The sequence below is a fragment of the Mobula hypostoma genome, chromosome 6, assembly GCF_963921235.1.
Source record: "Mobula hypostoma chromosome 6, sMobHyp1.1, whole genome shotgun sequence".
Classification (NCBI taxonomy): domain Eukaryota; kingdom Metazoa; phylum Chordata; class Chondrichthyes; order Myliobatiformes; family Myliobatidae; genus Mobula; species Mobula hypostoma.
This window is the reverse complement of record NC_086102.1, coordinates 110,245,255-110,269,841: the sequence shown is the minus strand read 5'-3', so window position 1 is coordinate 110,269,841 and position 24,587 is coordinate 110,245,255. Positions and strand designations below refer to the sequence as shown.

General features: G+C 46.7%; 2 protein-coding genes across 3 annotated transcripts in view; one reads left to right on the top strand and one right to left on the bottom strand.

Moving 5' to 3' along the window:
• Positions 1-1,083: 1,083 nt before the first annotated feature.
• On the bottom strand, positions 1,084-20,772 carry LOC134347618 (keratin, type I cytoskeletal 18-like). 2 transcript variants are annotated; one of them, XM_063049982.1, is made up of 8 exons: positions 20,124-20,772; positions 19,535-19,617; positions 16,889-17,045; positions 10,545-10,709; positions 8,580-8,705; positions 5,947-6,161; positions 4,905-4,948; positions 1,084-2,127 (listed from the first exon to the last, which is right to left on the bottom strand). In XM_063049982.1, exons 1-8 carry the CDS (start codon positions 20,514-20,516, stop codon positions 2,027-2,029), a joined length of 1,284 nt encoding a protein of 427 aa, XP_062906052.1. In that variant the 5' UTR covers positions 20,517-20,772; the 3' UTR covers positions 1,084-2,026. The 2 variants fall into 2 exon arrangements, with proteins under 2 accessions (XP_062906052.1, XP_062906053.1); XM_063049983.1 differs by lacking the exon at positions 4,905-4,948.
• Positions 20,773-21,039: 267 nt separating this feature from the next.
• Positions 21,040-24,587, top strand: part of LOC134347617 (keratin, type II cytoskeletal 8-like) — a 40,841-nt gene continuing 37,293 nt past the window's right edge. Inside the window, exon 1 of the mRNA XM_063049981.1 lies at positions 21,040-21,266. Coding sequence (XP_062906051.1) covers positions 21,060-21,266 — 207 coding nt within the window. The 5' untranslated portion in view covers positions 21,040-21,059. The remainder of the gene's footprint in view (positions 21,267-24,587) is intronic.

The following is a 24,587-nucleotide window of genomic DNA, read 5'->3' as shown; positions in this document are numbered from 1 at the left end:
TGCAATGTGCGGTACTTCTATAGCAAAAAAATAACAATTTTCATGGCATTTATATCCTGGGTATGTAAAAGGCATCCATTAGTCCTGCAAGACCATGGATCTGCACCTGGAAAGTCTTCACTCTCCAGGGCGCAGGCCTGGGCAAGGTTGTATGGAAGACCAGCAGTTGCCCATGCTGCAAGCCTCCCCTCTCCACGACACCAATGTTGTCCAAGGGAAGGGCATTAGGACCCATACAGCTTGGCACCAGTGCCGTTGCAGAGCAATGTGTGACTAAGTGCTTTGCTCAAAGCCACAACACGTTCCCTCGGCTGGGGCTCGAACTCACGACCTTCAGATCGCTAGTCAAATGCCTTAACCACTTGGCCACGTGCCCACCCTGGGTATGTAAGCCCATGACTATAGACTTAAGATTCTGGAATAAGATCTGGAACTGGGATGAAATGAAAGTCGAAGTGAGATTCAACTCCGACCAGCGATCACCATTCGGAATTCGATTCCCACCGCTTTAAGGAGCTTGTATGTTCACCCCATGACCACAGTTTTCTTCTGGGTACTTTTCAGTCCTCCCACATTCCAAAGGCATATAGATCAGTGTGGGCATGCTCTCTTGCCACCAGATACACACAACCTTTGGACTCATTTTCAAGCCTACTATCACGTCCTCAGTATTATTTATTTATTAAATATTATTGTTAGTTTTTTTGTTGTATTTGCACCATTTGACTTATTTCAAGCACCAGTTGTTTTTCAGTCTTTAAGTGTAGATTTTCATTGATTCTATTGCATTTCTATGCTCTACTGTGAATGCCCACAAGAAAATGAATCCCAGGTTAGTACTTTGATAATAAACTTATTTTGAACCCTTGCGGGCTGATTCAGCGCAGCCGTGGACTGTGTTGGTCGTTGACTCAAAGGACACACTTCACTGTGTGCTTCGATGTACATGTGACAGGCTAATATTTTGTCTAATCCCAGTGCAGATCAGTTTGGCTGAATGACCTGGTCCTGTGCCTTAGGCTTGTAAATGATGTTCAGTCTGTGTCCATTGGGAAGTTCAAGCAGAATCTTTTATTACGTCATTTAGAGAAGCAAGCAGAGTTACAACGGCAAAATCAGATTCCCACATCACCCTCCCTCACATTTATATCAAGGAATGTTAATGCTTTGGACAAAATTAAGCCTAAATTTTCAAGAAGCCCATGGAAATGTACACTAGACGTGCCAAAAGCAAGTACGGGGTTAAGATCTGAGCATTGCAGACAGCTGAACTCTCACCTTAAGTGCTCTGCCTACACAAAATGACAGTGGGTTTAGTGATGCTGAGAAGACTATAAAGCCACGTGCAGAATTAGGCCATCAGTGGAGCTGTGAAACAGCTCAGGCCCCTGGGTACTAAAGGGAGCACTGGGAACACAAGAGGATAGAACCACATTCCCCCCCCCCCCCCCGTATCGCCTCCCTTATGGCAGCAGCGAGAAGAGAGTAGGAGCCTCAGGAACCACACCAAGTTCAGCGACGGTTATTACCTGCAACCAACAGACGCTTGAACTAAAGGGGATAACTTCACTCAACCTCACTCACCCCAACACTGAAATTATGGACTCACTTTCAAGGACTTTTTATCTCCCATTCTCAATATGTATTGCTTATTATTGATTATTTTTTCTTATTGTATTTGTTCAGTTTGTTTTCTTTTGCACAATGGCTGTTTTTCCATTTTTTCATGTGCGGTCTTTCATTGATTCTGTTGTGTACCTTTGTATTTACTGTGAAGGCCTGTAAGAAAGTGAATCTCAGGGTTGTATGTGGTGAGATATATGTAGTTTGATAATAAATTTACTTTGAACTTTAAACATTGAACACTCTGCTTCTTCGCCTTTACCTAACTGAAACCCACTTCCCAAGTCGACCTCTGACCCTTGTACCCCAGCCGATAGATAGGCAGACAGACCCTTCCCCAAGCGTTTTAGCTCTAAATCCTTTGGAACGTTCTCCCAGAATTCAGCGCAGATGGAAAGGATTTTCAATGCAGGATTTCTTTTGTTTCCTGTTTCTCTGAAACAAGTTTCCCCTCCACAAGTTTCTGCGAAATGATGATGACTTTCTTAGCGCTTTTCTTTGGATCTGCAAACGATTCAAACAGAGAGTAAGGGTCACAGAATGGTAACAGGCCCTTCAGCCCAACTTGGCCATGTTGACCAAGGTGCCCACCTGAGCAAGTCCCATTTCACCTGTACTTCAAGTTTAAGTTCAAGTTTATTGTCATCTGACTGTACATACATACAATCAAACGAAACAACGTTCCTCCGGACCACTGTGCACTCACAAAACATGCACAGCATACAAAACAAAATATTTCCAGAAATAAATTAATAAAATACAATTCAGAGTGCATGCAATGCACAACACAGGTAAACAGTAAATAGTACAGGAAACAGTAAACAGCTTGCTATACTGTGGTGCCAAAGTATCCATTAGTCTCTCAGGCTGAGGAAAGAAGCTGTTACCCAGTCTGGCAGTACTAGTCCTGATGCTCCTGTACCTCCTTCCTGATGGTAGTGGGTCAAAGAGATTGTGGGATGGGTGGTAGAGATCCTCAACAATGCTTTGGGTCCTTTACGTACAATGCTCCCAGTAAATGTCACCCACAGCGGGAAGGGAGATCCTCATGACTCTCTCATCAATTTTTACTATTCTCTGTAGGGTCTTGCATTCTTGTCTGTGTACTGCATCTGTCCAAATATTGGATAAATATTGTTAATGTATCTGCCTCAATCACGTCCTCTGGAAGCTCGTTCCATACATGGACCACCCTGTGTGTGATGAAGTTGCCCTCTGGCTCCCTTTTAAATCTCACCCTCACCCCTTCCGGTTGTTGATTCCTCAACCCTGGGAAAAAGTCTGTGTATGTTCACCGTGTCTCTGCCCCTTTGATTTTATACACTTCTATAAAGTCACCCCTCAGTCTCATATGCTCCAAGCAATAATGAGTTACCTACCACATTGCAAATATTTTTGGGTTGGGGAAGATGTGGCTACGCTACACTGGTGATGGAACCATGGTGACATTGGTGGACTGCCCCCAGCACATATTTGGACTGTTTTGACACAAAAATGCATTTCATGGGATGTTTTGAAGTACATGTGACAAATATACCTAATCTTCCTTTCTAGCACAGTGTCATCGTGAATGTATATTGCTATTTCTTCAAAAACCCTGGACAAATTAGTCGGATCGGGTGCCCCATCAGCAAAGGAAAATGGAGAGCCGTGTAGGAGAGAGGGGATTGATCTTGGAGTAGGTTAAAATGTCAGCACAACATCAAGGGCAAACTTGGCACACAGAAGGAGATGAGTACTTGGAATGAGCTGCCAGAGGAAGTGTTTGACGCAGATACATTAACAACACTTAACAGATATCGCCATTCAATCCCTGCCTTTCCATCCCTTGGAACTCTCCCCCCATAACTTATTTACAACAGGTGTTTGACTCACTGGCCTGTTGCACTCCTGTCTGCCCTTCTTGAGTAAAGGTAGTAAGATATTGTCCACACATAGTCAACTGATTCTGGTCCCAATCTTATCCCAAAGTGATATCTGGGTTTGTTGTCCCTCATTACATTGTTTGCTTCCATACAGGGTGTTTGGGAAAGCCACCATTAAGGACCCTCGCCAACCAGGACATGCCCTCTTCTCATTGCGACCGTCAGGGAAGAGGTACAGGAGCCTAAAGACACACACTCAATGCTTTGGAACAGCTTCTTCCCTTTGGACATCAGATTTCCGAACGGACAATGAACCCATGAACACAACCTCACTATTGTGCTCTGTTTTTGCTCTACTACTTTAATTTTATGTTTTTATTGTAACTTGTAGTAATTTTTTGTAATGCACTGTGCTGCTGCCACAAACCTGCAAATTTCACAACATACTGTACATCGGTGATAATAAACCTGATTCTGATTCTGAATTCATCTGCAATTTCTTCGCTTTTAACAATTAATATTCTACAGGATGAAATTATCTGGGTGATTTATTTCCTTTACATCCCTAGCTCGCTCAACTTCCTCATAGAAAAAATGCTCTCTAATCAGGCAGTATCCCAGTAAATCTTCTCTGCACCCTCCCTAAAGCTTCCACATCCTTCCTATAATGAGGCAACCAGAATGGAACATAACCAAGTATGGTCTAGCCAGGGTCTTATAGAGTTGCAATGGTACCTTGTGGCTCTTGAACTCAATACCCTGACTAACGAAGGCCAACACTCCACACATCTTCTTAACCACCAACTTTGAGGGTTCTATAGATTTGGACTTCAAGATCCCTCTGTTCCTCCAACCTGCTAGGAATCCCGTCATTAACCCTGTTCGACCTTACAAAATTAATTTCTTCACAGTTTTCTGAGTTGAACTCCGTCTGCCACTTCTTAGCCCAGCTCTTTATTTATCAGTGTCGCATTTAACTAAGAAGGTTTAACAACCTTCTACACTCACACAACTTCATCAACTTTCATGCCATCTACAAACTTACTACCCACCCTTCCACTTCCTCATCCAAGTCATTTATAGAAATCACAAAAGAGCAGGGTTCCCCGCAGAACACCACTGGTCACTGAATACACTCCAGCTACAACAATCTGCCTTCAATGGCTAAGCCAATTCTGAATCCACACAGCCAAGTTTCCCCGGATCCCATGCTTCCCGAATTTCTGAATCAGCCTACCATGGGGAACCTTGCAAAAAGGTTTATATTACTTTTATACTATCGAAAGCTTTCTTGTGGATGTTCTGGGGTACCAAATAGTTTCTATTTGTGGTTCTCTCTAACAATGAAAAGTTCAGCAACACCCCTCAGCTTCGGTTACATGGTGGCTGTTCCTCTGTGCAGAACCATCAACTAACCTCCAGTGCCTAGAGGTGATCTTGGGTGGTCTGATTGACTTAACCTGGAAAACAGAAACACGTTTACGCACAGAGGGGCAACCGATTGCCCTGAGTCACTAAGGGTTAGTGAGAATCACTAACCACCCCTTCATCCCACCTGCCATTAGTCACCAGACTACTCAACCTTGCGATTAGACCTCAATGGTAGTGAGAATAGGCGGCACAGTTAGCGCAATGCTTTACAATGGCAACAACCAATCATCAGTCAGGTTCAATTCCCGCCACTGTCCGTAAGGAGTTTGCACGTTCTCCCTGTGACCACGTGGGTTTCCTCCCCGAGCTCCAGTTTCCTCCCACATTCCAATGACACATGGGGTAAGGGTTAGTAAGTTGTGGGCATGCTATATGTGACGACACTTGCAGGCTGCCACCAGCACATCCCGGGAACTGTTTTGGTCGCTGACACAAACGACGCATTTCACTGTAGGCTTTGACATACATGTGACAAATAAAGCCTATATTAATGGTTCATTCCGGGGGGGGAGAGGCTGAGGCTGAGTTGGGGGGTATGCTGTCATGGGTTAGTTGGGGATAGTGAGATGGTTTTGGAATCACATGGATGGCTGGAAGTAGTGGAGGCCATTCACACCTCCACATCCTACCAGACCCGCGTGGAACCAATCCAGCCAGTCTCATTGCCCCACCCCCAACTCAGCTCCCAGTTGCATCTGCCTCCAGTCCTCCCTTTACCGTATCAGATCAGTTACGAAAATGTGGCCAGTACGCATGCAGCTGGCCGACTGTATGGTGAATCGATCGGGCCTCCTGCATGCGAAAGGCTCTCTTTTCATGCAGACTTGGGGGTGCGCATGTTATTTGAACCAGGCCCACCAATACATCGCTCCCACACTGTAAGCGTGTTCCATCTTAACGTGACTCGGTTAAAGTATTTAATTGTCGTTCTTGCCCCGCTCCCCACAAAACCCCAACCCCAACTGCCCTGGAGCCCCGAGTCGTGGGGGGCAGGGGAGGAGGGTGTTCACGCCATGCTGTATGTTACCCATCTCCCTCCAGAAGCTTTCGATAGGTGTCGATCTCCGCCTGTAGCCTCATCTTGGTGTTGAGCAAGGCCTGGTACTCCATGCCCCGGTTCTTCAGGTCTGTGCGGTGCTGTGCCAACTGCTGCTCTAGGCTGGCGATGGTGTTGGCCAGGCTCTGGAGCTCAGTGGCCACTCGCTCCTCGGTGTCCTGCAGGGTGTCCTCCAGCGACTGGATCTGTCAGGGTAGTCAGGGTCAGTGTGTCAGCCCACTGCACTGCCCCCCATATCAACCCATCCCCTACAGCACAGGAACACACATGACAAATAAAGCTGATCCTTCTTTCATCGACAGAAATCATCTAGCCTACATGTCTTTGGGATGTGGAAAGAAACCAGAGACCCCTGTTGACTAGATAATTGCAAATGTTGTTGTTACATAGAAACATAGAAAACCTACATCACAATATAGGCCCTTTGGCCCACAAAGCTGTGCCGAAAATGTCCCTACCTTAGAAATTACTAGGGTTACCCACAGCCCTCTATTTTTCTAAGCTCCATGTACCTATCCAAAAGTCTCTTAAAAGACCCTATCGTATCCACCTCCACCACCGTGGCCAGCAGCTCATTCCCTGCACTCACCACTCTCTGCGTAAAAAACTTACCCCTGACATCTGCTCTGTACCTACTCCCCAGCACCTTAAACCTGTGCCCTCTTGTGGGAACTATTTCAGCCCCAGGAAAAAGCCTCTGACTATCCACACGATCAATGCCTCTTGTCATCTTATACACCTCTATCAGGTCACCTCTCATCCTCCATCGCTCCAAGGAGAAAAGACCGAGTTCACTCAACCTATTCTCATAGGGCATGCTCCCCAATCCAGGCAACCCTCTGCACTCTTTCTATGGCTTCCACATCCTTCCTGTAGTGAGGCGACCAGAACTGAGCACAGTACTCCAAGTGGGGTCTGACCAGGGTCCTATATAGCTGCAACATTACCTCTCGACTCCTAAATTCAATCCCATGATTGATGAAGGCCAATAGACCGTATGCCTTCTTAACCACAGAGTCAACCTGCGCAGCTGCTTTGAGCGTACTGTGGACCGGACCCCGAGATCTCTCTGATCCTCCGCACTGCCAAGAGTCTTACCATTAATACCTATATTCTGCCATCATATTTGACCTACCAAAATGAACCACCTCACACTTATCTGGGTTGAACTCCATCTGCCACTTCTCAGCCCAGTTTTGCATCCTATCAATGTCCCGCTGTAACCTCTGACAGCCCTCCACACTATCCACAACACCCCCAACCTTTGTGTCATCAGGAAACTTACTAACCCATCCCTCCACTTCCTCATCCAGGTCATTTATAAAAATCACGAAGGGTCCCAGAACAGATCCCTGAGGCACACCACTGGTGACCGACTTCCATGCAGAATATGACCCGTCTACAACCACTCTTTGCCTTTGGTGGGCAAGCCAGTTCTGGATCCACAAAGTAATGCCCCCTTGGATTGACAAGTATTTTCCCCTCCCACAGAAAGTGATGGGTGACAGGAATGCATTGCCTGTAGAGATGGAAGAGGGAGATACATCAGAGAGATTAAAGAGACATTTAGATTGGCACATGAATATGAGGAAATAGAAGGATATGGACTTTATGTAGGCAGAAGGGATCGGTTGAGTTGGCCCTTCGATTACTAATATAATTGATTCTGAACAACATTGTGAGCTGAAAGACCTGTTCCTGTTCTATGTTCTATCTTCAGAGTAGATTATTGTGACATATATGTAGTTTAATAACAAATGTACTTTGAACTTTGAAATAGGGATGTAGATTGTGCTAATATAGTAATAGGGAACTGCAGACAAAGCCTAGAAGTAGACATAGAATGCCACAGTGACAATACACAAGTGTCAGGAACTTCATTAATTATGTTACTGTATAGCATTGTTAGTGAGGGAGAGAGTTAAGAGAGAGGTACAACACAGAAACAAGCCCTTTAGACTGTCTAATCCATGCTGAACTACAGTATTACTTTTCCGAGTTCCACTGACCCGCACCCAGACCAAAACCCTCCATACACCTCCCATCCCTGCGCTTATCTAAACTTCTCTTAAATGTTGAAATCAAAACTGCATCCACCACTTTCACTGGCAGCTCGTTCCACATTTTCACCACTCTCTGAGAGAAGTTCCTTCTCAGGTTCCCCTTAAATATTTCACCTTTAACTTCTGACCTCTGCTTCTTGTCTCACCCAACCTCAGTGGGAAAAGACTGCTTGCATTTACCCTATCTATACCCTTCGTAATTTTGTATATCTCTATCGAAGTTGTATGAGTGTGCCTACGTGTGCGTGCGATTAAATGTGCGTGTGTGCTCGTGCGTGATAATGTCTGCATGTGCGCTCATGTGTGATTATGTGTGTGTGGACGTGTGTGAGGATGTGCGTGTGGATGTGTGAGATTATGTGTGTGCGCTCGTGTGTGATTATGTGTGTGTGGATGTGTGAGATTGTTTGTATACATGTCATTATATGATCAGTAAGCAGGGTGGTATATGCGAGCCGTGTGTGGGAATGGGAGGTTCTGTGTCTGCGTGTGCGCGCCTGTGCTTGTGATTCGCAGTCTGGAACAGAGTGCCGTCGGTACCGTGGCTCCGAGGGTGCGCTGCTCCACCTCCAGGGCTTTGATCTGACGCCGGAGGTCAGTGACGTTCAGCTTAGCTGCCTGCAAAGCCTCGTTGTTCTTTGAGACCTCAAGGGAGGCAGAGTCAAACTGCAAAAGAAGGCACAAGAGATACTGCAGATGCTGGAAACCCAGAGCAACGCACACAAAATGCTGGTGGAACTCAGCAGGTCAGGCAGCATCTATGGAGAAGAATAAACAGTCGACATTTTGGGGTGAAAACCTTCATCAGGACTGGAAAGGATTTATCACCCTCCATGAATATTGCCTGACTTGCTTAAGGGATGTGGCATCAAACTGGGTGATCAGAGCAAACCTTGACTCTGCAGGGACACAGCACACACTCTCTCACCCCTCCCCACCCACATACACACGCACACCATACCAACATCCTTATTCACATACAGCTTCTCTGCTTCTTGTTCAAAAAACATCCTCACACTCACCTTTCATACATTCACCTGTGTCTCACGGAAAATGCCACGTTCGAATGGCAAAGACAGCTCGATGGTCCGACTGGCCTAGTTCTGCTTCTGTGTTTTACGGTCTTATGAAAACCAGCCACCCCTCCATGGACACTGTCTACACTACTCACTACTTCAGTAAACAGCCTACATAATCAAAGACCCGACCCATCCCGGACATCTCTCTTCTTCCCTTTCCCACCCAGGTTGAAGATACAAAGCCTAAAAGCATGTACCACCAGGCTCAAGGACAGCATCTACCCCACGTTATAAAACTCTTGAATGGTTCCCTAGCATGATAAGATGGATCCTTGACCTCACAATCTACCTGCACTGCACCCTCTCTGTATTCTGCCTCATTAATATTGTACTACCTCAATGCAGCACCCTGCTGTTGTAAGACTATTGAATGACCTTCTAATACAATAAAATGGATTATTGATCTCACAATCTATCTCGTTATCTTGCACCATAAAGAGCCAGCATAATCAAAGACCCCACCCACTTAGGACATTCTCTCTTCCCCATCTCCAATTGGGCAGAAGACACAGAGACCCGAAAACACATACAACCAAACTTAAAGACAGCTTCTAACCCACTGTTATCAGAGTCTTGAACAGACCTCCTGTATGATGTAATTGAACTTTTGACCTCTCAGTCTACTTCATTGAGGTGCTTGAACTTTAGTTGCAGACACAGACCCGGCTGTAAAAGGAGGATTGTTGGGCATGCAAATCCATCCTGCAAAAAACCCAGAGCTACAGAAATGCCAACAGAAACTCCAAAGATCTTATCACTGGGAGAATAGGGATCTTTAAAGATGGGCTGTACCTGGGGACAACTTGAAAGACTGGCCCAGGACAGATTGGGCAAGCTGCTGTCCACAGCCCATGCTCCAATAGGGGTTGTTAGAGTGACTTTTGGGTTTAGAACATTTACATTTAGCAATTGTCTTTGGCTACCAGTCTTCATACCTGAAAATGTATGGTGCATTTAATTTGGAGTGCAGCTCTGAACACTGGGTTCCTAAAAGCTGTGAATCCCAGCCCAGATAACGGTGATTAAAATTCATTTGGATGTCTGTGTTGTAGATGTGAATCAGGAGGTGTGAAGGTTGTATGTAGTTTCAAAGAAAGCATTGTCCACACATTGTAAATATGGAGTTGTCTTTTGATGTTTGGCACATAAAATACCAGGCCTCATGTTGGCCCAGCCAGACCTTGCGACCGAAAGCGTCCCCATACGATTCCTGTTGTACCTTGTTTTGTCGAATAAAGAAGCTGCTTTGTATCTACCAGTAATTTTCTCTGGTGGCTTCATTCACGCAACACCAGGGGTGACGGGTTTAAGCAGGTAAGCAGGCACCTACATGTGTATACCACTATTATTAACCCACTGCCCACTTTGATGCATTTGGTGACAACACTCAGGAGGCTCAGAAACACAGTCACCCTGTGCCCGTTACCTTCTTCCTGTAGCATTCCTCTGCCTCCTTCTTGTTCTGGTCTGCAAGGACCTGGTATTCCTCGCGGATCTTGTGAATCATTTGTCCCAGATCCTCCTCTTCAGAGTTGTCAAGCTCCACCAAGACGTCGGAGTTCGAAATCTGCCGTCTGAGTTCATCCACCTCCTGTGTGGACAAACAGAAACTTTAGAGCACGGAGGGCCGTTCCATTCAGTGGGCAAAATGGAGGCAGTGCAATTTCACGTCTATTGTCATGGGCAGACCGACTCAGAATCAGGCTTATTATCAATTATATATATCATGAACTTTGTTGTTTTGTGGCAGCAGTACAGTGCAATGTGTAAAAACAATACTTTGTTATGATATAGAACATATAAAAAGAAAATTACCATGGCAAAAAGGGGCAGAAGAGTGAGAGCCTCAGGATATAACCTGTCGAACACTGCAGTCTGATTGTGAGCTAGACAGTATAAGAAGGCCCTCTGTTGGTCAGGGTCGACATGGATGTTGTGACCTAGCTATACGCAAGCCAGGGCAGGGCGATACGGAGAGCACACTGTAGCCCATGCAGCAGGCTCCTCGTGAGTGGGTATAGCCACAAAGCAGCAGAGGATTGAAATCAAAGTTTTCCTTCTCCTGGTTGACCTGTCAACCACGGCTGGCAAGGCCAAACTGCCCAAAGTGAGTGGCTTTAAGGCTCCGGTAACCCACCTTTGCCACTTCTCCCGACAGTAGAAACAGTTTCGCTGGGCTTGGTGGCTAAGCCACACATGAAGACCATGAACTGGACTTGGTTGTCAGAGGCTAGTTGAAGGGCACCATACTGGGAGTATTTGATAGGTAGTGCGAGCTCAATCCTGCTACTCCTGCCACCACAGTTATGAGAACCTTAAGGAATCTAACTCTATAAATGATTTCGATAAATTAGGTGGTTTACATCACTTTTGGGCCCCATTTCAAGAAATGATGTGCTGGCATTGGAGATAGTCCAGAGGAGGTTCATGAGAATAATTCCAGGAATGAAAGGGTTAACGTATGAGGAATGTTTGATGGTTCTGGGCCTGTACTCACTGGAGTTTAGAAGAATGAGAGAAGATCTCATTGAAATCTATTAAATATTGAATGTTCTAGATAGAGTGGACATGGGGAAGGTGTTTCCTCTGTGGGGGAGTCTTGGACCAGAAGGCGCAACCTCAGAAAAGAGGGACGTCCCTTCAGAACAGATGAGGAGGAATTTCTTCAGCCAGAGGGAGGTGAATCTATGGAATCCATTGCCACAGATGGCTGTGGTGGCCAGGTCATTGGGTATGTTTAAAGTGGAGGTTGATAGATTCTTGATAAGTCACAGAGTGAAAAGTTATGGGGAGAAGTCAGGAGAATGGGGTTGAGAGGGACAAGTGATTGAGTGTATTTAAAGCAGAGGTTGATAGGTCCTTGATTAGCAAGGGTGTCAAAGGTAACAGAAAGAAGGCAGGAGAATATGGTTGAGCGGGATAGTAAATCACCCATGATGCAACGGCGAGGGAAACGTGATGGGCTGAATAGCCCAATTCTGCCTCTATGTCTTATAAATGCCATGGAAGTGAGCTTTTTGCAGCAGCAGCACAGTACATTATAAATATAAACTTAGATTATACATAATACGCAAAAGAAACAATAGCACTACTGCAAGCTGAGAGGGAGAAAGGAAATACATTTGGAGGTAGTGTTGGGGTTTTGCAGCTGTGTTCATTCTGACTAGTTGCATCACAGCCTGGAATAGAGACTCCAAAGTACAGGATTGCAAGAGGCTGTAGAGATTGATGCATTCAGCTATCTCCATTGTGGGCACACTACAGTACGCAGCTCAGCGGATTATGGAACCACGGACTCTGTCTACACTTCTCACTGCCTCAGTAAAGTAGCCAGCATAATCAAAGACACCGTCCAACCCCAAATATTCTCTCTTCTCCCATCTCCCATCAGGCAGAAGATACATAAGCCTGAAAGCACACATCACCAGGCTCAAAGACAGCTTTTTATCAGGCTCGTGAACGGACCTCTTGTATGATAGGATGGACCCTTGACCTCACAGTCCACCTCAGTATGGCCTTGCACCTTAGTGTCCACCTGCACTGCACTTTCTCTGTAACTGTAACACTTTATTTTGCATTCTGCAGTTGCTTTCCTTTGCACTACCTCCATGTACTGATGTGACGAACTGATGTGTATGGATGGCATGCAAAACAAACCCTATCACTCATTATGATCTTACAATTTACCATTTACCTGCACTGCAATTTTTTTGGTAGATTTTAGGCTTTATTCTGCATTGTTATCATTTTATCTCATTCTAGCTCAATGCACTGTGTCTGTATCTGATCTGTATGAACAGTATGCAAGACAAGCTTTTCACATGTGACAATAATCGACCAATCCCAATGTAACGCACAAAATGCTGGGGAAACTCAGCAGCTCAGGCAGCATCTATGGAAATGGAAAAACAGTCGATTTTTTGGAGCAAGACCCTCCTTCAGACTGGAAACAAAGGGGGAAAACACCAGAATAAAAAGGTAGGGGTAGGGAAGGAGGGTAGCTAGAAGGTAGAAACCAGGTGGGTAGGAACGAAAAAGGGCTGGAGAGGAAGGAATCTGATATGAGAGGAGAGCAGACCATAGGCGGAAAGGAAGGAAGAGGGGACCCAGGGGGAGGTGACAGGCAGGTGAGATGAGGCAGGAGGCCAGAGTGGGGAATAGAAGAGGGGAGGAGAAGGGAAATTAATTTTTTACAGGAAGGAGAAATCAATATTCATTCCTATCAAGTTGGAGGTTACCCAGATGGAATACAAGGTGTTGCTCCTCCACCCTGAGGGTGGCCTCATTATGGCACAAGGAGGAGGCCATGGATTGATATGTTGGAAAGGGAATGAGAATCAGAATTAAAATGTCTGGCCACCGGGAAGTTCTGCTTTTGGTGGATGAAGCGAAGGTGGCTCGATGAAGCAGTTCCCCAACTTACACTTACCTCATCAATGTAGAAAAAGCTGCTTTGGGAGTACTGGACGCAACAGGTGACCTCAACAGGTTCACAGGTGAAATGGTGCCTCACATGGACGGACTGTTTGGGGTCCTGTATGGAGGTGAGGGAGAAGGTGGCCAAGCAGGTGTAGCACTTTGGCCACTTGCAGGGGTAAGTGTCGGGTGGGAGATCAGTGGGGAGGGGTGAATGGGCAAGGGAATCACAGAAGGAGTGATCCCTGTAGAAAGCAGAGGGAGGAAAGAGCTAAAGATATGTTTAGTGGTTTTTTGGAGATGACGGAAGTTGTGCTCATGGGTGGTAGTTAAAGACATGAGGAACTTTCTCACTGTTAAGGCAGCAGGAAGATGGGGTGAGCAGGATGTTCAGGAAATAGAGGAGATGTGGGTGAGGGAAGCATCAATAATGGAGGAAGGGAACCCCTGTTCTTTGAAGAAGGAGGACATCTCTGGTGTCCTGGAAAGGAAAGCTGCATCCTGAGAACAGATGCAGCAGAGATGAAGGGACTGAGAAAAAGGATTAGCTTTTTTTTTTAAAGGAGACAGGGTGGGAAGAGCTATAGTCAAGGTAACTATGGGAATCGGTAGGTTTATAAAGAATGACGATCAACAATTTATCTCCAAAGATCAAGAAAGGGAAAACAGATGAAAGATATGGACCAAGTGAATTTACGGGCAGGTGGTAGTTGGAGGCAAAGTTTATGATATTGAAAAGCTCAGCATTGGTGCATGAATCATCTCCAATGCAGTCATCAGTGTAGTGGAGGAAGAATTGGGGAGCATTACCAGTGAAGGTTTGGAACACAAACTGTTGTACATAGCAAACAAAAAGGCAGGCATAGCTGGGGTCCATGCAGGTGGTCATGGCTACCCCTCAGGTTTAGCGAAATTGAGAGGAGACAAAGGAAAAATTGTTGAGGGTAAGGACCAGTTTGGCCAGACGGAGGAGGGTGGTGGTGTTGGGGAACTGATGGTTCTTTTATTGAGAAAGAAGTGGAGTCTTCTTCCTGGGTGATAGATGTGTATAGAAACTGAACAGCCATGGGGAAGTCAAGGCAGTCAGGGCCAGGGAACTGAACATTTCTGAGGAAACCAAGAACACGAGAGGTGTCATGAATGTTGGTGGGAAGAGATTGAACCTGGGGGCGGGGGGGGGGTAGGGGGAATAGAATGGTGTCATGAGGACATGAGTTCAGTGAGGCAGGAGCAGGCAGAGACATTGGGCCTACACGGACGGTCGGGTTTGTGGATCTTGGATAGGAGGTAGAAGTGTGGGGTAAGAGAACCACGAGTTTGGTGGTAGTGGATGGGAGTTCTCCATTGTTGATGATGTCAGAGACAGTTTTCTGATGGTCTGGATTGGAGTCCTCTTCAGGGGGGAGGTATGCAGAGATGTGCCGCCTGTGCTTAACAAGGTAGAGGTCAGTCCTTCTCACTACATCAAAACCCCCTTTGATGGCAAGGTTGGGAATGGTGCTGAGAGAGTGGAGGGCAGTGCACTCAGAGGGTGCAAGGTTCAAGGAGGAGGGTAGAGGGATGAAGTCAAGCTGGCTGATGTCTCATCAATTCAAGGTGAAAAGATCCAGACCAGGCAGAGAATCAGAGCGGGGTGTCCAGGAGGAGGAGGGTTGGGGACGGGAGAAGGGGGTCATCAGTACAGGGTGTGGAATTCTTGGCAAAGAAGTGGGCTCAGAGACGGAGGTGACAGAAGAACAGCCCGGCATCATGGTGGGCGTGGAACTTACTGAGGCGTGGGCAAAGGGCCAATACTAGTACCTGTACACTGTGAAGAGCAATCTAACTGGGTGCACAACTGGCTGGTGGAGGGGCCACTGCACAGGGTCAGAAAAAGTTGCAGAGGATTGCAATCTCATGCAGCTCCATCACAGGCACAAGCCTTCCTAGCATTGAGGATATCTTAAAAAGGCATTAGCTAAAGAAGGCAGCATCCATCATTAAGGACCCCCATCACCCAGAATATGTCCTCTTCTCATAAGACGCCATTAGGGAGGTGGTGCAGGAGCCTGAAGACACCCTCAACATTTGAGGAATATCTTCTACCCCTCTGTCATCGGAATGGACAACAAACCCATGAATACTACCTCATTATTTTGCTCTTCCTGCACTGCTTATTTAACTTAAATATATATAAATACATATTTCTTATTGTAATTTTTATGCACTGCACTATACTGCTGCCGCAAAACAACAAATTTCACGACATATGTCAGTGAAAATAAACCCGATTCTGATTCTTGCTCAGAGATTTTATAACCTTCCCTAGATTTCTCTCATTGCTCTGCCATCACATGCCCTCTCATGCCCAGTTCTGACAGCTATCTCCCAGTCTTACTAAGTGGGCATTGCCCATACAGAGAACTTCAGATTCCACACATGAAGAAAACCTCTTCAAAGAAAAGAGAACTCCTGATCGGTTGGTTAAGAAGGCATATGGTGTGTTTTCCATTAATTGGGGATTGAGTTAGAGAGCTGCTAGGTAACACTGGAGCTCTTTAAAACCCTGGTCAGACCACATTTGAAATATTGAGCTCAGTTTTGGTTAACACATTATAGGAAGGATGTGGAAGCTTTCGGGAGAGTGCAGAGGAGATTTACCAGGATGTTGCCTGGATTAGAGAGCATATTTTATGAAGATAGGTTGAGTGAGCTAGGGTTTTTCTCTTTGGAACAAAGAAGGATGAGAGGTGACTTGGCAGAGATGTACATGATAAAAGGCAAGGATCAAGTGGATCCACTCTTTTCCCCAGGGCATAAATGGCAAATACCAGGGGGTGTCATTTTAAGGTGATTGGAGGAATGTATAGGGGAGATGACAGAAGTAAGTTTCATACATAGAGTAGTGGATTTATGGAACTGACTGCCAGGGATGGTGGTGGAGGAAGAAACGTTAGAGACATTTAAGAGACATTTAGATACACACATAGATGAAAGAAAATTGGGGCTCTATAGGAGAGAAAGGTTAAATTGACCTTAGAGTAGATTAAAAGTTTGACACCACATGGTGGGTCAAAAGGCACTGATCCCATTTCGTTCTCCCTACACGCCCCCCCCCCCCCCCAGATTCTATCCCTCACCCACAGACTAGGGGGGCAATGTGCTGCGGCCAATTAAACCACCGGTCTGCATGTCTTTGGCATGTGGAAGAAGCCTGGAGCACCCGGGGAGAACGTGCAAACTCCACAAAGACAGCGCCGGAGGTCAGGATCGAACCTTGAAGGCAGCAGCCCTACCCACTGCGCCTCTATCTCACACCCCTCAGGTGAGTTCAATAAGCTGGCCCAAGAGCAGCGGCAGAAACCGTTACTGTACCTCCTGATGGTTCTTGCGGAGGTATCTGAGCTCCTCGTTCAAGGTCTCGATCTGCACCTCCAGCTGCCCACGGCCGACGTTGGTCTCTTCGAGAATTTTTCTCAGACCATTGAGGTCCTGTTCTACCGACTGCCTCAAGTCCATCTCCGACTGCCACCTGAGGACACCGAGGATCGCCGGGTTACTGAACGTCCTCCACACTAAGCCCAGTCTCTGACACACTGGTCTACTGAGGCCATTTGGCCATCCCGCCTATGCTGGCCCCTCACAGGTTGTGCTGTTTCCCCAAAAGAGATAAACTTCTTGAGAAAACTTGGCTCCCCTTGTAAAATCAGAAGTAACAAGCCCGTGTGTTATCCTTGACTAGGATTTGAATTTTAAATCCCACATAAAGAAAGCGACCAAAGCAGCATTTTTACACTCGTTTCTGTCACGTAATGATGCTGAAAACCTATTTCATGACTTCATGTCGAATAGAATAGATGCACTTTTATGGCCTTCCAAAGCAACCCATTGAAAAGCTTCAACTCATTCCAAACGCCGCTGCTAGATTTTTAACTAAAACCAAGATAAGGGAACACATCACTCCCGTCCTAGCTATTCTGCATTGGCTTCATGTATCTTTTAGAATTAATTTTAAAGCCCTCACTGAATCGCTTTCGTTTTATAATGCTGCTCGAGCTCTCAGGTCTTCTTCCGCCACTCTCTTAAATTTAAACTATCTCTCTCAAAAGATAATTGGCAGGACAGTTTTTTTTTGAACGACGCTCCTAAAGTGTGGAACTCAATACCTGAAACTACAAGGGATGCAGACTCAGTTGACACTTCTAAACGCCGACTCAAACCCTAATAAATTTATGCTTGGTTTTAACTAACATCTTTTTTCCCTTTTTTTTATGTTTGCACTTTATCCCATTATAAAGCACTTTGAACTACATTGTTTGTATGAAAAGTGCTCTATAAATAGGTTATTTTCATTGTTATTAACTTTCTTGAAAAATTTCCCCCGGAAACCGTTCTCAAATCAGAACAGCGTCCTGGAGAAATTTTCTCCCCTCGCACTCATTTATCGAACTACGGTTGATATTTCACAGCGCTGGTTGTTGGATCTGGGTTGATTTCCCGCCACTGTCTGTAAGGAGTTTGTACACAGTTGCCGCTTTATTACCTCCCGTACATAATAAAGCAGCCGCTGAGCATCACTTCAAGGTTTGACGTGTTGTGCGTTCAGAGGCGCTCTGCGCACACGATTGTTCTAACATATGGCTAGTTGAGTTACTGTCACTTTCCTGTCATTCCCTCTGACCTCTCTCATTGACAGTGCGGCTTCGCCCACAGAACTGCTGCTCGCTGCATTTCTATTGTTTTGTTTTTCGCACCATTCTCTGTAAACTCTGGAGATGGTTGTGCGTGAAAACCCCAGGAGATCAGCTGCTTCTCGGATACTCAAACCACCCCGTCTGGCACCAACAAACATTCCACGGTCAAAGTCACTTAGATCACATTCCTTCCCCATTTTGATGTTTGGTCTGAACAACACCGAACCTCTGGGTCATGTCTGCATGTTTTAATGCATTGTGTTGCTGCCTCACGATTGGTGTGCCGGTGTACCTAATAAAGTGGCCACTGAGCGAGCGTACATACTTCGATATGAAACATATTTTGAAGTTTGAACTACGAGGACTGGGCAGCCCGGGACAGTTTTTCCCTGGAGAGTGAGAGGTGGAGGGGCGGTTTTATAGAGTTTATAGGACCATGAGCGGCTTGGATTAGATGGATAGTAATAGTCCTTCTGTCGAGGGTTGTTATTCCTCTCCGCGCCTTATGGCGCATCGGGCGGCAATCGTGCCATTTCTTTACCAATGTTTACGAGGCCGGGTTGCCAGCTCGACACTCAACACCACAGCGCGGATGGAAAGCGGGCAAGGAGCCGGCCGGATTTGCCGTTACCACCACACCACGGGCCGGCTCTCCTCGAGGCTAAGCGAGTCTAAAACTCAGGGGCAAGAGTTCAGGATGAGAGGGGGAAAAGATTCAAAGGGAACTTTGAGGGGCAACTTTTTCACCCAGAGGGTGGCAGGTACATGGAACGAGCTGCCAAAGGAAGCGGTTGAAGTAGGCACAATAACAACATTTAAACAAGCCCAAGGATAGGAAATATTTAGTTACGGACAAAGCCGGACGGCCGAAGACTGTTCTGGAGCCGGAGGGCTGCCGTTTGAGGGAGGAATGGGGCTTGTTTTGCTGTTGTTGGTTTTGTTGCTTGGTGTGTTCGGTGTTGTTCTGCTGAGCATTTTGGGCATGGTATGTTGGCACTAGAATGTGTGGCGACGCCGGTGGGCTGCCTCCGGCACACGCTTGGGTTGTGTTGGTTGTTAACGCAAACAATGCATTTCACTGTACTTGCCTAGACTTCTAGCCTCCTCCAGGATTAATCAAACCCTTCCCTCCCACATAGCACTCCAGTTTTCTACCATCTATGTGCCGATCCCAGAGTTTATTAGATGTCCCTCATGTACCTGCCTCTACCACCATCCCGGGCAGGGCGCTCCACACACACACGCCGCATTCTGTGCGTAAAGTTAGATCGAAGGGTCAGATTTCGTGCTGTAAACTTTAAACCATCAGACCCTCTCGAATACTCACTTCACTTTGAAGTCATCGGACGCCAGTTCGCAATTGTCCAGCTGTAAGGTCAGGCCAGCATTGTCCATGTTGGTGTCCTGAACCTATAATGCAGAGCAGGGTGCGTTCATTCGGACGCGGCAGAGCAAAGTAACGGCAGTGGTGTAGATGGGCACGGGGCCGTGGCTCACTCATCACAGTGAGAGCACGCACGTCGCGCTAGGGCAACACGGTAGCCTCGCTGTTAGAGCAACGCTCGACAGTGCCAGCAATCCGGGACCGGGTGTGAGCTGTCAACGGGAGCGCGCGCGCGCACACACACAAAGCTGGAGCAACTCAGCCGGTCCGGCAGCAGCTGTGGCAGGCTGGAAGCAGAAAGTGTCGACGTGTCAGGTCGGGACCCTTCAAGTGGAATGGAAAGAAAGAGGATAAAGCGTGGTCCAGAGCCCGGATCCGTCCCTTTCTATTTAAAGCAGAGGTTGATATGTTCTTGATCAGTCAGGGCGTCAAAGGTAAAGGGGAGGAGGCAAGAGAATGGGGTTGAGAATGGCGGAGCAGACTCGACGGGCCGAATAGCCCAATTCTGCTCCCATGTCTTATGGGCACCCACCTGCTTACAGATGTCCACCACGGGTTTCTCGTACGACTGCCAGTCGCGGGTCGACTTGCCTCTCTTGGCCAGCGCGTCCTTAATCTTGTTCTCCAGTTCCTTGTTAGCGGTCTCGAGGGTCTTTACCTTGCTCATATAGGAGGCGAGCCGCTTGTTCAACCCCTGCAGTTCATCCTGCTGGTTGAAAGTCGGTACCGGGAACCCCACCCGCCCGAAAGCGGGCCCGTTCACCGGACCGTGCGAGATCAACCGCACGTTCTTGCCCAGGTCGCCCTGGAGACTCCGGGCGGTGCTGGACCGCCGCTGAGGGCCCGTGCTCACCAGACTGGCTGAGCTGGGCGAACGCATGAAGACAGAGTTTCCTCTGTTCAGCCTAGCTCCGAGCATCTCCATTCTCTGTTCAATTCCAGGTACCCGATGACCCGCTTCACACCGCAATCTGTCTACCCCTCTCCGCTTCTGCTCAGGGACACTTCGCCCTTTGTCCGGCCCCCTCGTCTCTCGCTTTCTCTCTCCTATCTCCCCTTTTGTCCTCCTCTCCTCTCCCGTGCCTTCTGTTCTCTCCCTTTTCTGTCTCCCTCTTGCCTTGTATCTCCTGCTCTGCCTTCTCACCTGTTCGCCTCTACCTGTGCCCCTCACACCTACCCACCTGTGCTCCTCTCACCTGTCTCTTTTGCCTCAGGTGAATTTCTGCTTATATGCATCTGAAGTCATGGTTTATGACTGGCAACTTCATTGTCCAATTGCAGCCCGCCGCCTTTCAAATGACTCATTAATAGGCGAAAGCCGAGGTTTCATTGGAGCCCTGCCCCTCGCTGGGTCCAATGGAAAATGGAGAGGGCGGGGCTAATGTAAATAGCTTGTTAAAGGCTCTGGTGACAGCTGCGCGGTGGCACTTCGGTTCGGCGTTTGCAGTGGAGCTCAGGACCCGTTGCCATGTCGAACCCCCCATTGGGATACAGCAGCCGGTCGCTGCAGCGGACGTCCACCCTCCGCACGCTGCCGCGTTCCTTCTCCATCAGCACCATGTTGCTGCCGGACGAGCCGCGGCTGGAACTGGATGCGCAGGGCAGGGCAGCGCGCAACCAGGAGAAGGAAGAAATCAAAGGGCTGAACAACCGCTTCTCCGAGTTGATCGGACAGGTGAGCAGTGGCCAGAGACACGCAAGATAACACGACCCGCAATATCTGAGAAACCGCAGATCCCGGTATTCTCACGATTCGCAGTTCCCGGAATCCCCAACAAAGTCCCAATACCCATAAATACTGAAATCCGTAAAAACCTGGGATCCGCAACTGCGGAGACCCACGGAACCCGCGACCTCCATATCCTGGAATCCACAACGTCTTATAATAGGTAAATTCCAGGACCCACAAATATTAAGACCTGCAATTTTCCAAAACCTGTAAGATCCCAAGTCCCGCAAATATTGAGACTCGCAAATCCCGTACGTAAACCGCGATATTCAGTCTAGAAATTCCGGGACCCATAAAATCTTGGCAGCCACAAATGCCGAGATCCTCAGTTTTCAATCTGCAACTTTCAGGAATTCGAAAAATCCAGAGACCTGCAAATCCCGGGATTTGTGAAATCCTGGGATCTGCAAGCACAGGGGGCCGCGGAATCACGAGTTCCGCAATATCTAGACACCCGCAGAATCCTCGGATCCGAAAATCCCGAGACCTGCTGAAAAACGAGACTTTCTTGTTCCGAGACCTCGGGATACCCAAACCTGGGACACACATGCATCGCAGTCCGCTCGCCCCAGACCGATACCCTAAAGTTCCTGAATATGGATAGGCATCTTCCGCAGCCTCAGACACTCCCTCCCAGGGAGGGGAGGGGATCAAGCGCTCAGCAACACACGAGTAAGCGCTATATTTACATGGCGCCTCTCTCCACCTCGGATTAGTAAACAAAATCCTCTACTTCTCGGGTGTAGTCTGACTGCGTACGGCAAGATCATACGTGGAACAACGTGAATAGGCAAATAGTCAATGGGGGAGAGGGTAGGGGAGAAAATGCTCGATGATCCAACGGGCTCTCTCAATGCGATCAGGAAACATGGAAATAACGAGGCTGGTTAATTGACCTCAGCACCGGAGGAGAACGCCTCTTTTCTGGTTCCAAGTGGTGTGATTCCAGGGGACTGTGTTACCTACACCTGTTCCCATATCCACAGCGGACAGATCCTTCAATGACTGCACTAGAACCGACCTTCTAACAGACTAAGCACACCAACAAGGGCGGCATGGGCTAGCGGTTAACGTCGCGCTATTGCAGCGCGCTCGGTCCGGGTCCGGGCTCATTTCCAGCAGCCGCCTGTGTGGAGTTTGTACGTCCACCCCACGACCGCGTGTGTTTCCTCATGGTGTACCGCTTTTCAAAGACGTATGGATGGGGTTGACAAATTGTGGGCACGCTCCTCTGGCCCTGGAAGCACGGTGAAATTAGAGGACTGCCCCAGAAACGCCACAGACGACGCGTTTCGATGTTTATTGACAAATAAAGACAACCTTTTTAGAACATAGAAATTGACAGCACATTACAGACTATTCGGCCCACAATGCTGTATGGACCACTCTAAAAACTGCTTAAAATTACCCTACCGCATAGAACCCTTTTCCTTCTTGCCTATTCTTTTGTTACGTCGGGTTCCCAATAAATAAACCTTCTCTTCAGCTTTGTTCCAACATCCAGATAGATGAAAAGTTCTCACCAACGGGACCGTGTGACGCTTCCTCGGTGCCGTCCATCCCGTGGTGTGACATTCCCTCACTACTGTTCTTGCCACAGTGCGATGATCCTTCACAGCTGCCCCTTTTCCATATACGTATAAAAGTTTATTTACTAGTAAAAACATACATAAAATGGTCAGGGGTTCACAAAACTACTTACAATTTCAGATTAGAATTCGATTACTATTATCTCCGAAACATTCAATTACCTAGGGAAACTGTCGTTCCCGGAACACATCCTTTGTTCCGATGCTCCCTCTCCAAGAATACCCGGGTGTCACGACGTGCACTGGCAATTTCGGAACCCAAGTGCAGAGGAAAGGCAGACTCCAAAGTAGATACGGCAAAAGAGTTTATAATTAGGAATTCCAACAGAACGTCTGTAGCTCGGCCGAGTCTCAAAACTAGGAGTCTGCGATTAGCGCTAATCGGGAGCCTGCTTAAATATAGAAGTAACACTGAATCCCGAGTCTATCAAAATAAACTTAATTTTACACGGAAAGCACCAGGAGACCGCATTATAGTTTTCTTTGTGTGAATTGAAGGCGGCAATTATTAGCGCAGGCCAGGCGTCTCCAGGATAGGATGATCTATGTTACTGTATGATTAGATATATGACTGACAACTCTCTTGAGATAACATTTCTGAATCATATTTGAACGTTAGGTCACCTTACTTCCTCATGGTGCATGGCCGTTCTTAGTTGGTTGAGCGATTTGTCCGGTTAATTCCGATAACGAACGAGACTCCCACATGCTAAGTCGTTACGCGAACTCCGATCGTACTTCCTCGTGGAAAATGGCAGTAGGTGTGCCTATTCTAAAACCTGGGAAAACCCCGCAGGATCTTTCTAATTATAGGCCGATATTATTAACATCTCATTTGTGTAAATTTATGGAACGTAGGTAATAGTGTTTGAGTTATATTTTAGAAACGAGCGTTTTATCAGAGCAGATTTCGGAAGGGTAGAATGATAATAGATTCAGTTTTCTGTTTCGAAGATGATAATTGGGAAAGCACAGGTAAATAAAGAGGTTGGAATAGCAGTATTTTTTTGAAAAAGCATACGATTTGCTGTGGAGGGAGGGTCTTTTAATTAAACTATGGGAATTAGGAGTGAGGGGAATTTTGTATAATTTTTTTCTGAGCTTTTTATTTGCATGGTCTATGCAAAGTATATTCTGCGTTCTATGAGATGGGGAATGGGACCCCCACAAGGCAGTACTTGTAGCCTTTTATTGTTCAATATTATGATTAATGATATTTTCTCTGAGACAGGTATGGGGGTGTATCACTAAATGCAGATGATGGAGCTTTATGAATTTCAATTTTACCGTATACAGGACGCAATCGGAGATGAATAAGATTGAACAGTACGCAAATAGGTGGGGGTTTAAGCTTTCAATAGCTAAAACACAAATTTTGTGTTTTACAAAACCGATTAATAGACCTGCACTTGATTTGAAATTATACGGTTAAACTCTTGAAGTGTCAATGGTAAGACTTCTACACAAGTGACTGGATAATAAGCTGACATGGAAGTACCATATCAGGAAAATAATGATAAATGTACAGGAGCATTAAATATTCTCAGGTATCTTTTTGGATATTCTTGGGGTGCTACACAAAAATCTCTGATTGTTTAATTAGATCTGCTCTTGATTATGGCTGTGTGGTTTATGGATCAGCTTCATCTTCAACTTTAAAATGTTTGGATGTGATACA

Bases quoted from the DNA above. Each gene is read 5' to 3' on its own strand.
- LOC134347618 (XM_063049982.1), bottom strand. From the start codon at position 20,516: ATGGAGATGCTCGGAGCTAGGCTGAACAGAGGAAACTCTGTCTTCATG. The intron at 19,618-20,123 runs GTGGGTGCCCAT...TCTGCATTATAG, and splicing joins TGGTGGACATCTGTAAGCAG to GTTCAGGACACCAACATGGA. The intron at 6,162-8,579 runs GTACCGACGGCA...CTACCCTGACAG, and splicing joins AGCGCACCCTCGGAGCCACG to ATCCAGTCGCTGGAGGACAC.